General features: G+C 41.7%; 1 protein-coding gene across 1 annotated transcript in view; it reads left to right on the top strand.

Annotated features, from left to right (window-relative positions):
- The window catches only part of LOC139458089 (cell adhesion molecule CEACAM1-like), a 99,166-nt gene extending 87,117 nt beyond the window's left edge, over window positions 1-12,049 (top strand). Inside the window, exons 5-7 of the mRNA XM_071239396.1 lie at window positions 5,761-6,039; window positions 11,310-11,391; window positions 11,842-12,049. Coding sequence (XP_071095497.1) covers window positions 5,761-6,039; window positions 11,310-11,391; window positions 11,842-12,049 — 569 coding nt within the window. The remainder of the gene's footprint in view (window positions 1-5,760; window positions 6,040-11,309; window positions 11,392-11,841) is intronic.
- Window positions 12,050-19,797: the final 7,748 nt, after the last annotated feature.

Below are 19,797 nucleotides of genomic sequence, written 5' to 3'. Positions count from 1 at the left end.
ACAAAAGTAAAAAGATAGCAAAGAAGGAAACGTAACAAGGGAAGCCAACATATAATTAGCGCTGATTACCCCGGCTTCCCGTTTGCCCATTGTCCATTGCCCATTACCAATCATTCATAAGTTAAGCTTTGGCTTTAATTAGTCCATCAACGTCTATTATCTTAACCCTAAAAATAACCTGAATATGTAGTTTACTGAGAATGGGTTAGATCGCTGACTTGTGTGCTGGCGATTGGGTGCCTCACTCACAGTGTGCGCTCAAATCCCGGACGGGACTCAACCCAAAAAAGTACGAGAATCTGTACTTTACTAAGAAAGTGTTATCCCAATTATGATATTTGTCGTCAAGAAAGCACAATAAATATATTCGGCTTTGGATGGGTAATAATATCACAGACATTTACGGATATTGATGACGACTTGGAGGAGCTTCATAACGCACGTCTTCTCAATTCGGGGATTGGTAAATCAAAATTCATCCTGGGCGGGATGGTAGTTCGAGTTAGAACTGGCTGTGGCGTCAAAACAAACTTATCATTTACTTGAACTGAATGTTCACCTTGATTGTTATGGATAGTCACGGAGCCGTGATCCAGTGAACAGGGTGTCATCACATAAAAAATAAAGTAATAATAGGATTACCAGAAAAAGCGGGGTGTAACACCCAAGCCAATAAGCTTCGCTCAGGAACACCAGAGTACGTCAGTACAAGATTGAAAACTGCCTCATAATTATGTATGACAGGCTTGTCTGGTATTGCTACATGTATATGCGAAAACAAAGTTATTAAAAGTTATTATTAGCAAAACTGATGAAAGTTACCAATAAACGTGTTTAAGAGTTATATCGTCACTGCAAAAATAATGAGTGTTGTCTTTAGAATTAACTTTCAAATACGTTATATCTGTATTAGCGATATTGTCTACGTTCCAACGGTGAGTAAGCCTTAGCCTTACTATCTCGTAGTATAAATATTGAAAGTAATTTGTATTTCTGAAGACATCACGATACAGTTTGGATCGGTTTGGGTGGCAGCCTTGATAGCCATAGAATAGGTTCAACTCGGAATCTCCTATATTACTGGGGCTCCTCTTCAATTTAAATTGAATTACTTGTTTCTTTCAAAACTATACAGTTTTAGAGACTAAGCATTAGTCTGATTAGGCATCACCAGTTTGGAATTGTACGATTCCGAACTTTCACAAGACTGTGTTTATGAATCATTGTCTAAAAGTGGTGACATGAAATCTCGGAAACAATACGCCAAATCGCCCATGCACAGAACGGAAAATTTGGACAAGGCATTAAGTAATCCGCATGCGCAGAACGATTGATTTCAATACTTCCGCTAAGCGCTTCGAGTGCAGCGTCAAACGCGGGCCTGTAATCTAACACGCGAGAACTGACCAATGAAATCTGACAAGTAGAAATACCGGTAGACGCTGTTGCTTGATTGACAATGTCAATCAAGAAAGGGAGGAGCTTGATGATATCGTTCTCTCCCAGTAAATTCCGATGTCAAATAACGACGTTATTTTGTCGGAAAAACGATGGTTTGAAAACGTCCAAATAACATTGTTTTCCCGTCCAATGACTATAGACGAAAAAAACGACGTTTTCGTGTTTGCAATGTATGACGTTTACTGTTTCTGTCTAATGTATGATTACACTCACAGTGAATTATGTGGCACATTGTCAATATGATATGCATTTCTCAAAGTAGGTATATGAAATAAGTTTATCATTACATGTGTCGGGAATGCAACACTCGTAATATATTTCTTGGTAATACTTGTCACTGTTCAGTTTTCGTTGTTTTCTCATACTCGGCCGCTTAGGGACATACTGATCGTTTTTGCCAAATTTGACCCACTGTTTTCATGAGCTACACGTGTAGCGTATGCACTAGTGGATACATAGGTTTATGCATATAACGTGAAAGAGGTCATGTGAGCCTTGATGGCATAGCGTATCAGTATATGAGATAATATAGCAACGTGAACCCAATATTTCAAAAGTTGGAACATATGATCATTGCGTGCCGGTAATATGAGCATATAGCAACGATTGAAATACATACCCTTGATATGCGGAATGGTTCCTCACTTTATAAGGCTTGAAAACATTTGAAAATTTACAATTTACAAATGATGCTCCAGGAAGTGTCCATATTTCAAACTCTGTAAACGTAGAAGGGACTTGGAAATGTCAGCACCTATTACAATAAAGAGAAATGCGTGGTACAGACTCGATTATTTACAAACCGCCGTCACATAGCTGTAATATTGCTGAGTGCGGCGTTAAGCAACAACCAAACAATCATACAAACAAACAGACAAACATATTTGAACAGTTTTAAGAGCCAGCAAAACTGCCACTGATATATACAAAGTGGAGTAAATTAATGAGAAAGTAAGTAGTGTTTTTAGCAATGTATCAAACATGTCGACACCAGATATACACCAGAGATGGGCTTCACCCATGGCAGCTGTGTTTGGGATCTAACCTTGGTCTTTGGAATGAGGAGACAACCCTTTAACAACTGGGCTACACAACTGACACATTACAGTGATACTTCCTTGATTTAAACACACTGGCCAACAGTCTTCATTCATTCAAACACGGAAAGGGAAGCCGAGTTAGTGCGTCACTGCTGAGACGAGCGTCTGTGTATTTATTATCCCCACATTCAAACGATATTTCTATTATCACAATTTCGGCATATGTTATACATATTTCTTTTCAATAACATGTACGCCTGCGCGAAACATATTTCACAACTTTTGATACAAGACAATATCAAGAAAAGAGAAATCTAAAGTATCGATAAGACTGGATATATACATATACAAACTTGTATGTAACATTCAGATGTGTACCAACCAACAACTGTATACCGGCCTCTTGCATACTAGCATCAATGTACAAGCATAAACATCTGTCAGGAGATATATGACTCGAAACATCCAAGTCATCATCCGAGGCACTACTTTGCAGTAAGGTGTGTGCGTGATAAATATATTCACTCAGAAAACACGGAAGCTTGAACAAACAGCTCCGTCTCCCTCATCTCAGAGATGTCCCATTTAGCGTTTGGTCTTTTTCATAGTTCATTCAATAGAAAAGCACTCCAAGCGATCAGCTTTCAACGCGATTTCAATCCCTGACTTCATTAAAGCAATTATGCTAACACATGCTGAGCTTGCCCAACATATTATACAGCTTTGGCCAGATTCAGCGTGTTCCGTATCTCTATAATTGTGGTCAGTCTTAACAGTGAGTGAGTGAGTGAGTGTGTTGGGTTTAACGCCGCTTTTAACAGTATTCCAGTTATATCAATGCGTGTCAACTTCATGTGGGAGGAAAGTCCGAAGTGATGCAAGTCTTAGACATTTACCACTTCGGTAAAACCCACGAGCACAGGTATGGTGCTGACAAACCTAGAAACAGAATCGGGGCAAACCGGGATTCCAACCCACAATGATAGGTTTTCTGGAGTGTCCAAGGGACGCAACGCTGCACAGCGAATCACGACGCCTTAGACGACTGGGCCTTCCGGTCCCCCGAGCCTCAACAAGACGATCAAATATCACATCGCTTGTGGTTAAAGACACTAATAATTTACACAATCTAAAATAAGGGATGTTAACATATTGAAAACATTCAGATAGATAAATGTGACAAGACCTCTTCTACAATCGTAAGAAAGTCCAGTGTGCGATTCCGACTACACCAGAAGCAGGTGTCTATGAATCACTATGATAGTGGTGATACCAGGTGTTCGTGAACAGCCAGTACACGTGTCACCCGAACAAAACACGAAAACATATGGTACAAGTCAAAATAAGTCATTTACTCTATTATAAGCTAACCAGGAAACAGTAGGCCGGTAGTTGGCGTGGCCTTATTTCTCCAGTTATGAGAAACAATAGCACACAAAGGCTTGAAGTGTATTTATTACGGTGGCAGAGGTTAAAACATAATTCTTCATTCAAACAAAGGATCCTATAGCCTTCGACTCATTGCTAGCTGCGACACTATATTAATGTGTAATATTTTCAGGTGTAATCATCCAATAAAACGGCCATTGAGTATGATTTTAGCCACTCCTTTGATCTTTACAAAGTGATATCTTTTTATTATCTTTCATGTCACCATATTGTTTTTCTCTCTCATGCATTCAACTCAGAGTGACTGTGTAGATAAAGCAGTGGGTTCTCAGTTTTGTTGTACTTGCAGGCCTCCTCTCTGTATCAGCAACATCTGACCACGTCGTTACATATGTTGGTCATAAAGCAGTCATCTCCCTCAACGTATCTCAGGCTGACGGGGAGTTCAAAGTCGGCGTAGAAGTTAACAATGTCACAGAATATCTCTTTCTTACGTTTAATGACACTGGCATCATGAGAGTGAACAATAGCCGTACATGGTACAGAGAAAGATACAGAGTCCGAGGGAACATCACCTCATCAGTGTTCAGGTTGACACTGTACAATGTCACTACGGAGGACGCCGGTATCTACGAATGTCGGAAGTTTGACACACAGAGGGTGCCTGGTTGTGAACAGTTGCTGATTGTAGCAAGTGAGTGATGATTTAGTGCAATATGATGACAAAATATCAATTTCATGTTCAGGAATGCCCTTATGTATAATACTTAGACCAAAGCATTTAAGACACCCCACTAATTAGTGTAATAATATATACCATTGATGTCATAAGTTTGGACATTATTAGGAAAGCACATTACTTCCTGTTATAAGTTTGGAGCACTGACAGTTTCGTGACCTTGGGAAATAAACTCAACAGGTTATTGACGATAGTGAGTTTTGTATGCTGCAGTAATGGGAGTCTCAAGACTTTATCGTTAAACCTTCTATATGAGCACTCGTGCTATGGTCCTGATACTGTAGTTTCATATGTAAAAATAATGATATTTTATCAGGGAATCCGACCCCACCGACCATCACAGGACCTGCCTCAGCTGTATCATTTACTAGTGACGGGTAATTCCCAAGCCCACTTCAATGTTGATGTTACAGAGAATCCATCACAACCCAATATCACAGGGCCTGCCTCAGCTGTATCAGGTGATAATGTCACCCTGACATGCTCCTCCTCCTCCCGGAGTCTGCCCCCGGACCACCCCCCACTGACCATGACCTTCACCTGGAGGAGGAACAGTGAGGAGATTCAGGTGGGTGGAGACGTTTATGTAGATGGACCGAACATCGCTCTGAGAGACATCAGCAGAGAGAAGGATGGCATCTACATCTGTCAGGCCGTGGAGGAGGGGCTGGAGTCTGACTGGAGTCACGGACATGTGCTGGATGTTCAGTGTGAGTGAATCAATGATCTGTATTGAAAGGCAATGTAACCCCTTCGAAGATTAAGAATAGTGAACATTCCCCTCATCAATACTGTTTGAATAAAGAACTGTTGTTCTATCTTGTTGCATACTAAGGCAAATACACTCTTGATTAAATATCACTGAAACCTTTGGGGTTCAGTATGTATTTTCGCTTTAAGTAGAATATGACTGACTTTTCGTTCAAAAAATGATTTGTTGTACATTGTTTTCGTGAGTAGAACCTTCAGTTAACGTGACGTGACAAAGCCGTGGCCTTACTAAACTAAATATAAATGTTTAAGACAAAGCTCAGGCTTTTATCTCCAGGATGTAGTGGTTCTGTGAATATTTTGGTTGATGAAATCAACAGTGAACTCAATAATCGCATTGTCATTATTTCTAATATTCAGATGGACCAAACACGGTACGTTTTAACGAAAATGACGACACAGTGACTGCTACAGAAGGTGACCCCCTCACAGTGGGATGTTCTGCTGACTGTAACCCCGCCTGCACTGTGACCTGGTGGGACACATCCAGACAGAGGGTGACCTCGGGACAGAGGGAGGCTGAATTGTCTATACCAGTTGTAAACAGATCTCTGTCTGATCTGTACACCTGTCACGTCAACAACACGCATGGAAATACGTCTCGGAACCTAAAGCTCGATATACAGTGTAAGAGCATTTGTAATACATTATATCTAGGCTCGGGGTATACACGTCGTTATGTACGTGCAACATTCGTGAGCCCGCTTTCACCTCACCTCACCTCACCTCACCTCACCTCATGTATTCCGTGCCTACAATGACCAAATACAGTCGTCGTATAAGACAATTTCATATTGACTCTACCATCATGTCCATGTTCATAAAAATATCCGACGGAGCATTCTGACTTTCAGCTTCAACAGCTGGTATGGAAATAAAACCAATGGCATCTCTTCAGGACATCAGCATCTCTTTTCCGAATACTAGCAGCGAATAATTAATACAGCAAATACAATATATATATATATATATATATATATATATATATATATATATATATATATATATATATATATTCAGATACCTCGCATGTTTTACATTCGGAGTATCAAGAGCTTCCTTCTGGTCGCCTACTTCGATTGCCATGTTGAGAACAAACAGACCCGGATTTCATTCTTACCAGCCAGCACCAGGTTTTGCTATATGTTGCGTGACAAATATTTGTGGAGCATTTAATGTTAATTACGTTTGTGATGTTCTAATTCATTTGTATATGTGTTGATCAATAAGCTGAGCCAATGTGCTGCTGTAACCCAGATTTCCTTCAGGATAATAACGTGCTATCTTATCTTATCGTATTTGATATTTTAATTGAATAGAGTCTGGATCTTTGCGAGTAGAAAAGTCCTTGATGGCGTGCCGTATAACATGCATCGAATATATCCATACAACATAACTAACAATGCAGTAACTTACAAACAATGTGAGTTCAACACATATTTCTGATACCATGCATCCATCACTGGATCCAGATGCCGCCGTCCAAGTCGCCATCATCGTGTATAGTGCCGCCCCTGCCCTTCTGGTGCCTGCTGTGGTCCTTCTAGTCTGCCTGATACATAGATGCAGGAGAGTAAGGTGTAAGTTGTCTGTCTGCGACGTAGATGCAGGAGAGTGAGAGGTAAGCTGTTGTCTGTCTGCGACGTAGATGCAGGAGAGTGAGAGGTAAGCTGTTGTCTGTCTGATACGTAGATGCAGGAGAGTGAGAGGTAAGCTGTTGTCTGTCTGATACGTAGATGCAGGAGAGTGAGACGAGCTGCTGTCTGTCTGATACGTAGATGCAGGAGAGTGAGAGGTAAGCTGTTGTCTGTCTGATACATAAATGCAGGAGAGTGAGACGAGTTGATGTCTGTCGGATACGTAGATGCAGGAGAGTAAGAGTAGAGCTGTTGTCTGTCTGAGACGTAGATGCAGGAGAGTGAGAGGTGAGATGCTGCCTGTCTGATACGTAGATGCAGGAGAGTGAGAGGTAAGCTGTTGTCTGTCTGATACGCAGATGCAGGAGAGTGAGAGGTAAGCTGTTGTCTGTCTGATACGCAGATGCAGGAGAGTGAGGGTGAGCTGTTGTCTGTATGATACGTAGATGCAGAAGAGTGAGAGGTGAGCTGTTGTCTGTCTGATACGCAGATGCAGGAGAGTGAGAGGTGAGCTGTTGTCTGTCTGATGCGTCGATGCAGGAGAGTGAGAGGTAAGCTGATGTCTGTCTGATACGTAGTTGCAGGAGAGTGAGGGTAAGCTGTTGTCTGCCTGATACGTAGATGCAGGAGAGTGAGAGGTAAGTTGTTGTCTCTCTGATGCGTAGATGCAGAAGAGTGAGAGGTAAGTTGTTGTCTATATGATACGTACATGCAGAAGTGTGAGAGGTGAGCTGCTGTTTGTCTGATGCGTACATGCAGGAGTGTGAGAGGTAAGCTGATGTCTGTCTGATACGTAGATGCAGGAGAGTGAGGGTAAGCTGTTGTCTGTCTGATACGTAGATGCAGAAGTGTGAGACGAGCTGATGTCTGTCTGATACGTAGATGCAGAAGAGTGAGAGGTAAGCTGATGTCTGTCTGATACGCAGATGCAGGAGAGTGAGAGGTAAGCTGTTGTCTGTATGATACGTAGATGCAGGAGAGTGAGAGGTGAGCTGTTGTCTGCCTGATACGTAGATGCAGGAGAGTGAGAGGTGAGCTGTTGTCTGTCTGATGCGTAGATGCAGAAGAGTGAGAGGTAAGCTGTTGTCTGTCTGATACGTAGATGCAGAAGAGTGAGACGAGCTGCTGTCTGTCTGATACGTAGATGCAGAAGAGTGAGAGGTAAGCTGTTGTCTGTCTGATACATAGATGCAGAAGAATGAGACGTAAGCTGTTGTCTGTCTGATACGTAGATGCAGGAGAGTGAGGGTAAGCTGTTGTCTGTCTGATACGTAGATGCAGAAGAGTGAGACGAGCTGCTGTCTGTCTGATACGTAGATGCAGAAGAGTGAGAGGTAAGCTGTTGTCTGTCTGATACGTAGATGCAGGAGAGTGAGAGGTAAGTTGTTGTCTGTCTGATAAGTAGATGCAGAAGAGTGAGAGGTTAGCTGTTGTCTGTCTGATGCGTAGATGCAGAAGAGTGAGAGGTAAGCTGTTGTCTGCCTGATACGTAGATGCAGGAGAGTGAGAGGTAAGTTGTTGTCTCTCTGATGCGTAGATGCAGAAGAGTGAGAAGTTAGCTATTGTCTGTCTGATGCGTAGATGCAGAAGAGTGAGAGGTAAGCTGTTGTCTGCCTGATACGTAGATGCAGGAGAGTGAGAGGTAAGCAGTTGTCTGTTTGATACGTAGATGCAGGAGAGTGAGAGGTTAGCTGTTGGCAATGAAAGAATATGCAGACATGTGACTGAAAGTACCACTGATCATTGGAAGATTAAGTATTCATAGACAGTGACACTTGTCAATCAATCAATCAATCAATCAATCAATCAATCTTTATTGTATTAAAGGCCATTGGCCCATATACACATACAGATAAACAATATCATTTACAGCTGTACAGGAAATTATATAATTATTGGATAACTAATATGATGCTTGACATGTAATAAAGGTATTATAATAAAAGTGGTAATAACCACAGTGGCAGCAGTAGTAGTATAAAATACAAAGGGAATACAAAAGGAATGGAATAGAAATATGAAGTTTGACGTCGCAAAAGCTTTCAGCCATAGCACGACATTCAATACAAAAGGATTTATCAGTGATATACTCATCATGTCGAGACAATTTGACAATTATATGCATTTCTAGTAGAAACAAACAGACAAAAATGAAATGTAGATACTCCTGATCTAGATGCGAAAGTTTCAAAACAACTATTTTTTTTCTGGACATATCGGATTTACTAAGTAATTTACTACGCACTTGTAGACTTTGATGGATGTATTGTAATATCTTAGTTAATTTTTGACTAGGGATATCATTAAAAGATAATATTTGTTCATGAAATAGTGGTTCTTAGTGATATCAGGCATATATTTCAATCTTAGGTTGTCGTAAATTGGACATATAAACAAAAAGTGTAATTCGTTTTCAATATGGTTTTCGCAGAATGGACAAAAACGCATATCCTTAGGAATAGAGGAGAAGCGACCCCTGTTGCACATCAAATCATTTAACCCTAGCCAAAGTTTAATACATGTGTCTCTAATCTTTCTCTCTGTTATAGTATGCAGGTAAACCTCTGGTGTTAGACACTATTTAAAAGTTTTATAGACGTCGTAGCGTGTACTGTTATCTAGTGACGACCTCCAGTTTTGAGTAAACATATCAATTGCTACCTGCTTAAAAGAGCTAAGAAAATACATTTTGTCTCCGACGCTTTGATTAAGCCAAACATATCCGAATCCGTGAGAGAAGAGTAAATGCTTAATGTTTGATGCCCAGGTTACGTAACCAACACGTATGTCACTTTAGACAAGCATTTCGTAGCATTTTCTTGGGATTCGTTCCCACGACATCTCTGTTATTTTGAGCCAGTATCTGCGTAAACGTAAATATGAACAAATATATAACGGGTATCGACCACATTCGCCATAGACCATATGATTTGGAGCCGATTTAGAAACATTTAGAAATCTTTTACATGCAGTTAAGTGTACCTTTTCAATATTTTAATAGGTTTCAAAACCCCAGACCTCTGATCCATATAATAAGATTGGTTGAACATGAGCATCAAACATTTTGAAGAAAATAGTAGGTGAGATAACACGCAATTTATCTAGAACGACAAATAGATTTATTAGGACCTTTTTTGCTCGTAGGGCGAGATCGTTAACTAGATGTTTAAGATTAAGGTTAAACGGTAAAACAACACCGAGGTATTTATACGTGTTTGTAACATTTATAGGTTGGTTATTAAAGAACCATTTATCTCTTGATGCAAGAGGACCTCCTCTCCTAAATACGATAATATTAGTTTTTTCCAAGTTAACAGATAGCTTCCATGTAACAGTGTAACTGTATAGTATATCAATTTGTTTCTGGAGTCCGATAATAGAGTCAGAGATTAGAATCACGTCATCGGCAAAGAGTAATATAAGTAATTCAGTAGGTCAGGGTATAATTGCACTCGTTTTACCATCTTTTACCGTTTTGTTGAACATCAAAGGAAAGTTCATTAATGAAGAATGAAAATAGAAGAGGACTCAAGATACAACCTTGTTAAACTCCCATAGGGCAGTCAAAATAATCGGTAATTGTCGAATGTAGATACTGGACGTTTTACTATTGTGTAACGCTTGGTAATAGTCTTCTTTGTTTTGCTTTTCAGAAAAAGGGAAATTAAGGTAAATAGTGAGTGAGTGAGTGAGTGGGTGAGTGAGTTGGGTTTAGCGCCGCTTTTAACATTATTCCAGTTATATCACGGCGTGCCAGCTTAATGTGGGAGGAAAGACCGAAGTGATGCAGGCCTCAGACGATTACCACTTCGGTGAAACCCACGAGCACGGGTATGGTGCTGACAAGCCTAGAAGCATAATCGGGGCGAACCGGGATTCGAACCCACAATGATAGGTTTCTGAAGTGTCCAAGGGACGCACCTCTGCACAGCGAATCGCGGCGCCTTAGATAACTGGGCCAGTCGTGCTCCCTAAGGTAAATAGAAAAATATCAAAACAGAATATAATGATTGCATATTTCATAAGGGTCGTCATATCTCTGTACATTTTATATTACATGCAGGCAAACATTCTATATCTCCATTTTGTCAAGAATATGTTTCTAACATTGTAAAGATTAAACTTACTAATTTGGATGTTGTGGGAGGTATTGACATTTGATGAAAATAATCAGTGCAAGAGGCAATGATACTAACATTTCTGTGTTTTCATATAACATTTTTGTTCCTGTAACATTTCTGTCGTGTCCCATATATGCTGCCTACCTGACAGTACTGAACAGAGAGTCGTGTGTCAGCAGTCCCTACGCTACAGTCCATGACGAGGATGTCAGGTTGTCCTACTCCAGCAGGAGGTACTGAGGACCAATTCTGGCCAAGAAACACGATTATTTCCTTGAACAAATTAATGAAAGGGTCATGTTTCCTCTTCTTTCAGATGATATGATCTCTAACGATTGAATGAATCTGTATATAGCGATCTTATAAACATCCACCCACCTAAGTCAAATTCAAGAATGCACTTTTTACTTAAGTTAATACAAGACAGATGAAACTGATAGAGCAACCGTTATCATATGAACACTTAGACTTTATTTATTTTTCGTGAATATGTTTGGTTTTCAAGATTTTCTTTGTTTTTTAAAACATTTTGATAGACACAATTTTATGTTTATTTTATTGTTTATTTCATTTCAAAGTATCACACACATTGTATTGGAAGATAGATTTAGAATTTGCCTGTACTGAAGGAGCAACTTCTTGTGACTTATATAATTGATAGTCCTTTTATTACAAAAACACAGGCATGATGTCAAAGGTACAGGAGAGAGCAGCGGGGAATCTTGTGCCACAAGCGAGAACCACTGTGCTACATGCTATGCCGAGGATGAACGTTCATCTAGGTCAAGCCACGGATCTGATGCTACAGCTGACTACGAGACTCTCCAGTCAGATGAACGCTTCCACATCTACATGGCTTTGTATTCTCCACTTCACAGCAAAAGGAACTGATGCAGGGTGATGTGAGATGTAGGAAGGTTGATGCAGGGTGATGTGAGATGTAGGAAGGTTGATGCAGAGTGATGTTAGATGTAGGAGGGTTGATGCAGAGTGATGTGAGATGTAGGGAGGTTGATGCAAGGTGATGTGAGATGTAGGAAGGTTGATGCAGAGTGATGTAAGATGTAGGAAGGTTGATGCAGGGTGATGTGAGATGTAGGAAAGTTGATGTAAGTTGATGTGAGATGTAAGAAGGTTGATGCAGGGTGATGTGAGATGTAGGAAGGTTGATGCAGGGTGATGTGAGATGTAGGAAGGTTGATGCAGGGTGATGTGAGATGTAGGAAGGTTGATGCAGGGTGATGTGAGATGTAGGAAGGTTGATGCAGGGTGATGTGAGATGTAGTAAGGTTGATGCAGAGTGATGTGAGATGTAGGAAGGTTGATGCAGGGTAATGTGAGATGTAGGAAGGTTGATGCAGGGTGATGTGAGATGCAGGAAGTTTGATGCAGGGTAATGTGAGATGTAGGAAGGTTGATGCAGAGTGATGTGAGATGTAGTAAGGTTGATGCAGGGTGATGTGAGATGTAGGAAGGTTGATGTAGGGTGATGTGAGATGTAGAAAGGTTGTTGCAGGGTGATGTGAGATGGAGGAAGGTTGATGCAGAGTGATGTGAGATGTAGTAAGGTTGATGCAGGGTGATGTGAGATGTACGAAGGTTGATGCATGGTGATGTGAGATGTAGGAAGGTTGATGCAGGGTGATGTGAGATGTAGGAAGGTTGATGCAGGGTGATGTGAGATGTAGGAAGGTTGCTGCAGGGTGATGTGAGATGTAGGAAGGTTGCTGCAGGGTGATGTGAGATGTAGGAAGGTTGATGCAGGGTGATGTGAGATGTAGGAAGGTTGATGCAGGGTGATGTGAGATGTAGGAAGTTTGATGCAGGGTGATGTGAGATGTAGGAAGGTTGATGCAGGGTAATGTGAGATGTAGGAAGGTTGATGCAGGGTGATGTGAGATGAAGGAAGGTTGATGCAGGGTGATGTGAGATGTAGGAAGGTTGCTGCAGGGTGATGTGAGATGTAGGAAGGTTGATGCAGGGTGATGTGAGATGTAGGACGGTTGATGCAGAGTGATGTGAGATGTAGGAAGGTTGATGCAGGGTGATGTGAGATGGAGGAAGGTTGATGCAGGGTGATGTGAGATGCAGGAAGGTTGATGCAGGGTGATGTGAGATGTAGGAAGGTCGATGCAGCGTGATGTGAGATGTAGGAAAGTTGATGCATGGTGATGTGACATGTAGTAAGGTTGATGCAGGGTGATTTGAGATGTAGGAAGGTTGATGCAGAGTGATGTGAGATGTAGGAAGGTTGATGCAGGGTGATGTGAGATGTAGGAAGGTTGATGGAGGGTGATGTGAGATGTAGGAAGTTTGATGCAGAGTGATGTGAGATGTAGGAAGGTTGATGCAGGGTGATGTGGGATGTAGGAAGGTTGATGCAGGGTGATGTGAGATGGAGGAAGGTTGATGCAGGGTGATGTGAGATGTAGGAAGGATGATGCAGGGTGATGTGAGATGTAGGAAGGTTGATGCAGGGTGATGTGAGATGTAGGAAGGTTGTTGCAGGGTGATGTGAGATGTAGGAAGGTTGATGCAGAGTGATGTGAGATGTAGGAAGGTTGATGCAGGGTGATGTGAGATGTAGGAAGGTTGATGCAGGGTGATGTGAGATGTAGGAAGGTTGATGCAGGGTGATGTGAGATGTAGTAAGGTTGATGCAGAGTGATGTGAGATGTAGTAAGGTTGATGTAGGGTGATGTGAGATGTAGTAAGGTTGATGCAGGGTGATGTGATATGTAGGAAGGTTGATGCAGGGTGATGTGAGATGTAGGAAGGTTGATGCAGGGTGATGTGAGATGTAGTAAGGTAGATGCAGGGTGATGTGAGATATAGGAAGGTTGATGCAGGGTGATGTGAGATGTAGGAAGGTTGATGCAGAGTGATGTGAGATGGAGGAAGGTTGATGCAGGGTGATGTGAGATGTAGGAAGGCTGATGCAGGGTGATGTGAGATGTAGGAAGGTTGTTGCAGGGTGATGTGAGATGTAGGAAGGTTGATGCAGGGTGATGTGAGATGTAGGACGGTTGATGCAGGGTGATGTGAGATGTAGGAAGGTTGATGCAGGGTGATGTGAGATGTAGGAAGGTTGATGCAGGGTGATGTGAGATGTAGTAAGGTAGATGCAGGGTGATGTGAGATGTAGGAAGGTTGATGCAGGGTGATGTGAGATGTAGGAAGGTTGATGCAGGGTGATGTGAGATGGAGGAAGGTTGATGCAGGATGATGTAGGAAGGTTGATGCAGGGTGATGTGAGATGTAGGAAGGTTGCTGCAGGGTGATGTGAGATGTAGGAAGGTTGAAGCAGGGTGATGTGAGATGTAGAAAGGTTGCTTCAGGGTGATGTGAGATGTAGGAAGTTTGATGCAGAGTGATGTGAGATGTAGGAAGGTTGATGCAGGGTGATGTGAGATGTAGTAAGGTAGATGCAGGGTGATGTGAGATGTAGGAAGGTTGATGCAGGGTGATGTGAGATGTAGGAAGGTTGATGCAGGGTGATGTGAGATGGAGGAAGGTTGATGCAGGGTGATGTGAGATGTAGGAAGGTTGATGCAGGGTGATGTGAGATGTAGGAAGGTTGATGCAGAGTGATGTGAGATGTAGGAAGGTTGATGCAGGGTGATGTGAGATGTAGGAAGGTTGCTGCAGGGTAATGTGAGATGTAGGAAGGTTGATGCAGAGTGATGTGAGATGTAGTAAGGTTGATGCAGGGTGATGTGAGATGTAGTAAGGTTGATGCAGGGTGATGTGAGATGTAGGAAGGTTGATGCAGGGTGATGTGAGATGTAGTAAGGTTGATGTAGGGTGATGTGAGATGTAGTAAGGTTGATGCAGGGTGATGTGAGATGTAGGAAGGTTGATGCAGGGTGATGTGAGATGTAGTAAGGTTGATGCAGAGTGATGTGAGATGTAGGAAGGTTGATGCAGAGTGATGTGAGATGTAGGAAGGTTGATGCAGGGTGATGTGAGATGTAGGAAGGTTGATGCAGGGTGATGTGAGATGCAGGGAGGTTGATGCAGGGTGAGGTGAATTGCAGGGAGGTTGATGCAGGGTGATGTGAGATGTAGGAAGGTTGATGCAGGGTGATATGAGATGTAGGAATGTTGCTGCAGGGTGATGTGAGATGTAAGAAGGTTGCTGCAGGGTGATGTGAGATGTAGGAAGGTTGCTGCAGGGTGATGTGAGATGTAAGAAGGTTGCTGCAGGGTGATGTGAAATGCAGGGAGGTTGATGCAGGGGATGTGAGATGAAGGAAGGTTGATGCAGGGTGATGTGAAATGCAGGGAGGTTGATGCAGGGTGATGTGAGATGTAGGAAGGTTGATGCAGGGTGATGTGAAATGCAGGGAGGTTGATGCAGGGGATGTGAGATGAAGGAAGGTTGATGCAGGGTGATGTGAGATGTAGGAAGGTTGATGCAGGGTGATGTGAGATGTAGGAAGGTTGATGCAGGGTGATGTGAGATGTAGGAAGGTTGATGCAGGGGATGTGGGATGCAGGGAGGTTGATGCAGGGTGATGTGAGATGTAGGAAGGTTGATGCAGAGTGATGTGAGATGGAGGAAGGTTGATGCAGGGTGATGTGAGATGTAGGAAGGTTGATGCAGGGTGATGTGAGATGTAGGAAGGTTGATGCAGGTTGATGTGAGATGCAGGGAGGTTGATGCAGGGTGATGTGAAATACAGGGAGGTTGATGCAGGGTGATGTGAGATGTAGGAAGGCTGATGCAGGGTGATGTGAGATGGAGGAAGGTTGATGCATTGGTATTATGACTACGAGCCACGGACATTCCACATCTACACGCCTCCTATCCTAATCTTGAAGACAGCAAATTCAGGCCGGCGTGAGCTGTTATTAGATAGAGTTAGTTACAGATCTCCGAACACGACTCTCCTTGTCAACATTTTTTGTTACTGACTATGCTTGTGTGTAGATGTAGGTCTAGATGCATAGTGACAAGGTTCGGATTAAAGGACCCCCATCGTATTTGTACTGCTTATTTTTTATTAAATGTTTGATTCCCTCAGGTTTTTAGTTACCTTTTCGATGACAACTAATAAACCTTTTTTGCCTTGATTGTATATAAATCATGTTCTTAAAGTGCAAGTGCTGCACCTTTAAATTATGGCGTCATTACTCATGTTAGTTAAATACTAATTCGAAGCATCGGATTAAAGTTTGTTAACAAACATAATTAGTAAGCCTGGGTGGCCGCTAGGGGTGAAAGACTACCAAAGCCGATTTTTCTGATGTCCGCGCTTTGTCGTCCCCTAAGTCGGGGTCGCTGTCGCGGTTGCCGTCCAGCTGTGTGTACAGAAACTGGCTGCATAACAGATGGTTTGATCCGATGTAGGTTTATCTATTTAGATTTATGCCTGTCTAGATTTATGATACCTTCTGTGTATTTAAATCGGGTCTGCTGTTTATTAGAAGTGACTGGTTTACTATCAGTGCTGCTTACTTTTGTATATGATGTTAAGACTTACATAACTTGTGTGCATCCATTTTTTAATTGCTTACTGAAAGCCTTAATGATGTAGCATGATGTGTATTGTCTTGTGTTAATAAATCATTAAACTTCAGTTCGTTTATCTTTGCTAACGTGCCGTAATGCAACCGGTTTGTCTATTCATGTAGTTTTCAACTTCACGTGTGAGTATTTATGCTCGCGATTAATGTCATTTGGGTGAGGCGTTACTCTGGTATAAGTGGCGTAATCGTTAGTGCATCAACCATAGATGATTTACCGCGCTAGTATACTCTGTTCAGCGCTTCCTTTTCACGGTTAATTGTACGACCCTAAAATTCCGAACATCTAATCAAAACTTACCTATTACCGACAGGGTGGTATACCTACAGAAGATCGACATTGCACATAATGTAGTTCTTCTGCAGTTGGAGACGATTTCAGTATCTCTTTAGAAGTGAAGGTCTTCATCAACAAAAAATTGATTTAATTCTTAATACATTCATCATCTGGCCAAATCAGTTTAAAATGTGTACATCACTTACCACTTGCTTTATTGCACAGCTGGGTACTACTTTCTTTCAAATCCTTACGTTCTTGTGAGTTGTTTTGTCATCAAGTAATTATTATGTGTCACACATTAGAATAAGTGCTGTCAATTAACTTGAAATATTGAAACATCAAGAATTAATATTCTCATAAAAAATGATGAAACATGTGTTTGATATATTTGAATGGTCTTGTACATCAAGTGACCGAGGGTAAATCCAATACACATGCTCAGGACATAAAAACGAATCATGTGTAACATTCATATTTTGGGGCCCGCCCCGTAGTATATTTTAGGGGACAGACACGTTTATTCAGTAATATTAGGCGCCAAAAATCTCACAGAACAATGTAGAACGAAACGTTGTTTATGTCATTTATGTTTATGGAAATTGAAACGAGTTGGGCGTCACCGCTGAGAACAGACCTAGGAGAGACCACGTGCTTTTGAGTTTTTATACCTCATCGAACCGCCATTTCTGTAATCAACATTTCGGAAAATATCATAATATTTGTTTTCAATAGCATGTACACCTGAGCTTTGGCGAAACACTGCAAGACAATATTTCAAAAAGAGGGTTCTATTTGAGGTATTAACCAGCAAATCGAAGAAATCTCCTAAGTTCCTTTTTTATTTCGTGGCACTTGGAGTTTTGAAATTTCTTCCACCTTTGCTTGAGTAGGCTGGGCGTGGCCTGTGATATGACCGAACACAGCATCCACGTTAGCTAAAACTTCAGAATTGTTTAGTTTAGGGCTAGCATAGTCAACAATGCCATGAAACATCACAAAGTCACAAATCTTGTCAGTATCACAATCTGATACAATATCGACAGACGAAACAGTGGCAGATACTTTCTGATCATATTAACTTGACAAAGTTGTGTATTTTTACGACGGTCTGGTGTTTGTACAACATTGTCAATATCACTGAAGCATGAGTTGGTTTGTTTGATGTATTACACTGCACTCAGCAATGTGCCAGCTATATGACGGCGGTATGTAAATAATCGAGTTTGGACCAGACAATCCAGTGATTGATATCATGAGCATCCATCCCACAATTGGGATCGATGACATGCATCAACCAAGTCAGCGAGCTTGACCACTCGATCCCGTTAGTCGCCTTTTACGACGAGCAGGGTCGCCTTTTTACGGCAAGCATGGGTTGCTGAAGACCTATTCTACCCCGGATCTTCACGGGTCACTGACGCTTCGGACAAAGACATACGGACCGTTGTACCTAGCTCGTCATGGCTGACCAGGGATTGGTTAAAACACTGAGACTTTATCACCAGGACTGAAATTTCTCTTTCATTCTGTCTCGGAATCCTTACAAGTTATCCCCAGCAACTTCACAAGCTTTTGTAAGCCGAGCCCGAAATGTTGAGACATACTCCTACAAACTCGACCTCATGTGAAACCTTCTACCAAGCAAATGCTCTTTCAAGTGCTTTACAGCCAAAGACAGGGTCAAAAGGACTAAAATCAACGGACTTCTGAGGTGATTCCTTCACGGCACACAACAACACATCACTGCCTTCATCCCAATCCTCCTCAGTCTCACAAACAGTAAGTCCTCATCATATTCTTACGAGTCTAATGACACCTCTATAAACTTCCCTGAGATTCAGGATGACGTGCACTAGACGTTATGTGAGTTATGCCTAACTGAAGCATAGATTGCTGGAAAACACCAGACATGAACATTAAAGCACTGATCTGACTGAATAATCCCAGGCAAACCAAGCGTGGTGGAGAGCTTTACCAAAGCCTTGATAATAACATGAGCTGTAGTATTCCGTAAAGGCCTCTGGAAATCTTGTGGTGTGAGTGAGTGAGTGAGTTTGGTTTTAAGCTGCTTTTAGCAATATTCCAGCAATATCACGGCGGGGGACACCAGAAATGGGCTTCACACATTGTACCAACGTCGGGATTGGAACCCGGGTCTTCGGCGTGACGAGCTAACGCTTTAACCACTAGGCTACCCGACCGCCCGAAACCTTGTGGAAGCACATATGAAAGTAAGCATGTACTGATTTGCTCTACAATGTACTTGGTCAGGAATTAATCACTATCGACATCAAAGGGGTATTAACAATAATTATACCAATAAATACTAATAGAATGTAATAAAACATTGATTTATAACCACCTGTACTTAAGATTGACTCTGTCTTTTTTATCTCTTTTATACGTGTATGTTACGCTACGGTAGCTTCACTTTAGCAAAATAACTGATTCTTTTGTAACTTTGACTCCATGATGTTAGTTGTGAAAATTATTAAGACTCGCATGAAAGATACGGCTGCAAGAGTTCTGTCCCCTTGTGGTGATGTAAGTGATTTGACTTAGAACTACATGGCGTCATTGATACAGAAGGCAGTGAGAACTTACGTACTCCGACGTGCTGGGTTGTTAAAAATATCCACAACTTTAAATATGGGTGACAAATACACTTTCATGAAACTAATTTTCAGTGAGAGACTTACTTTTTTCACCTCTCAGATGGATCGTTTTCAAATGGCCACCTACAACATTGTGAACACTTTCACCAAAACTATTGACTTGGGCAGAGGAGTCAGGGGTACATAATGACGAGCATATAGCCATGAACATGATG

This window comes from Haliotis cracherodii, unplaced genomic scaffold, assembly GCF_022045235.1.
Source record: "Haliotis cracherodii isolate W230 unplaced genomic scaffold, xgHalCrac1.p SCAF_12, whole genome shotgun sequence".
Lineage (NCBI taxonomy): Eukaryota > Metazoa > Mollusca > Gastropoda > Lepetellida > Haliotidae > Haliotis > Haliotis cracherodii.
Note: the sequence above shows the minus strand (reverse complement) of the source record. Positions and strands in the feature narration are given on the sequence as shown.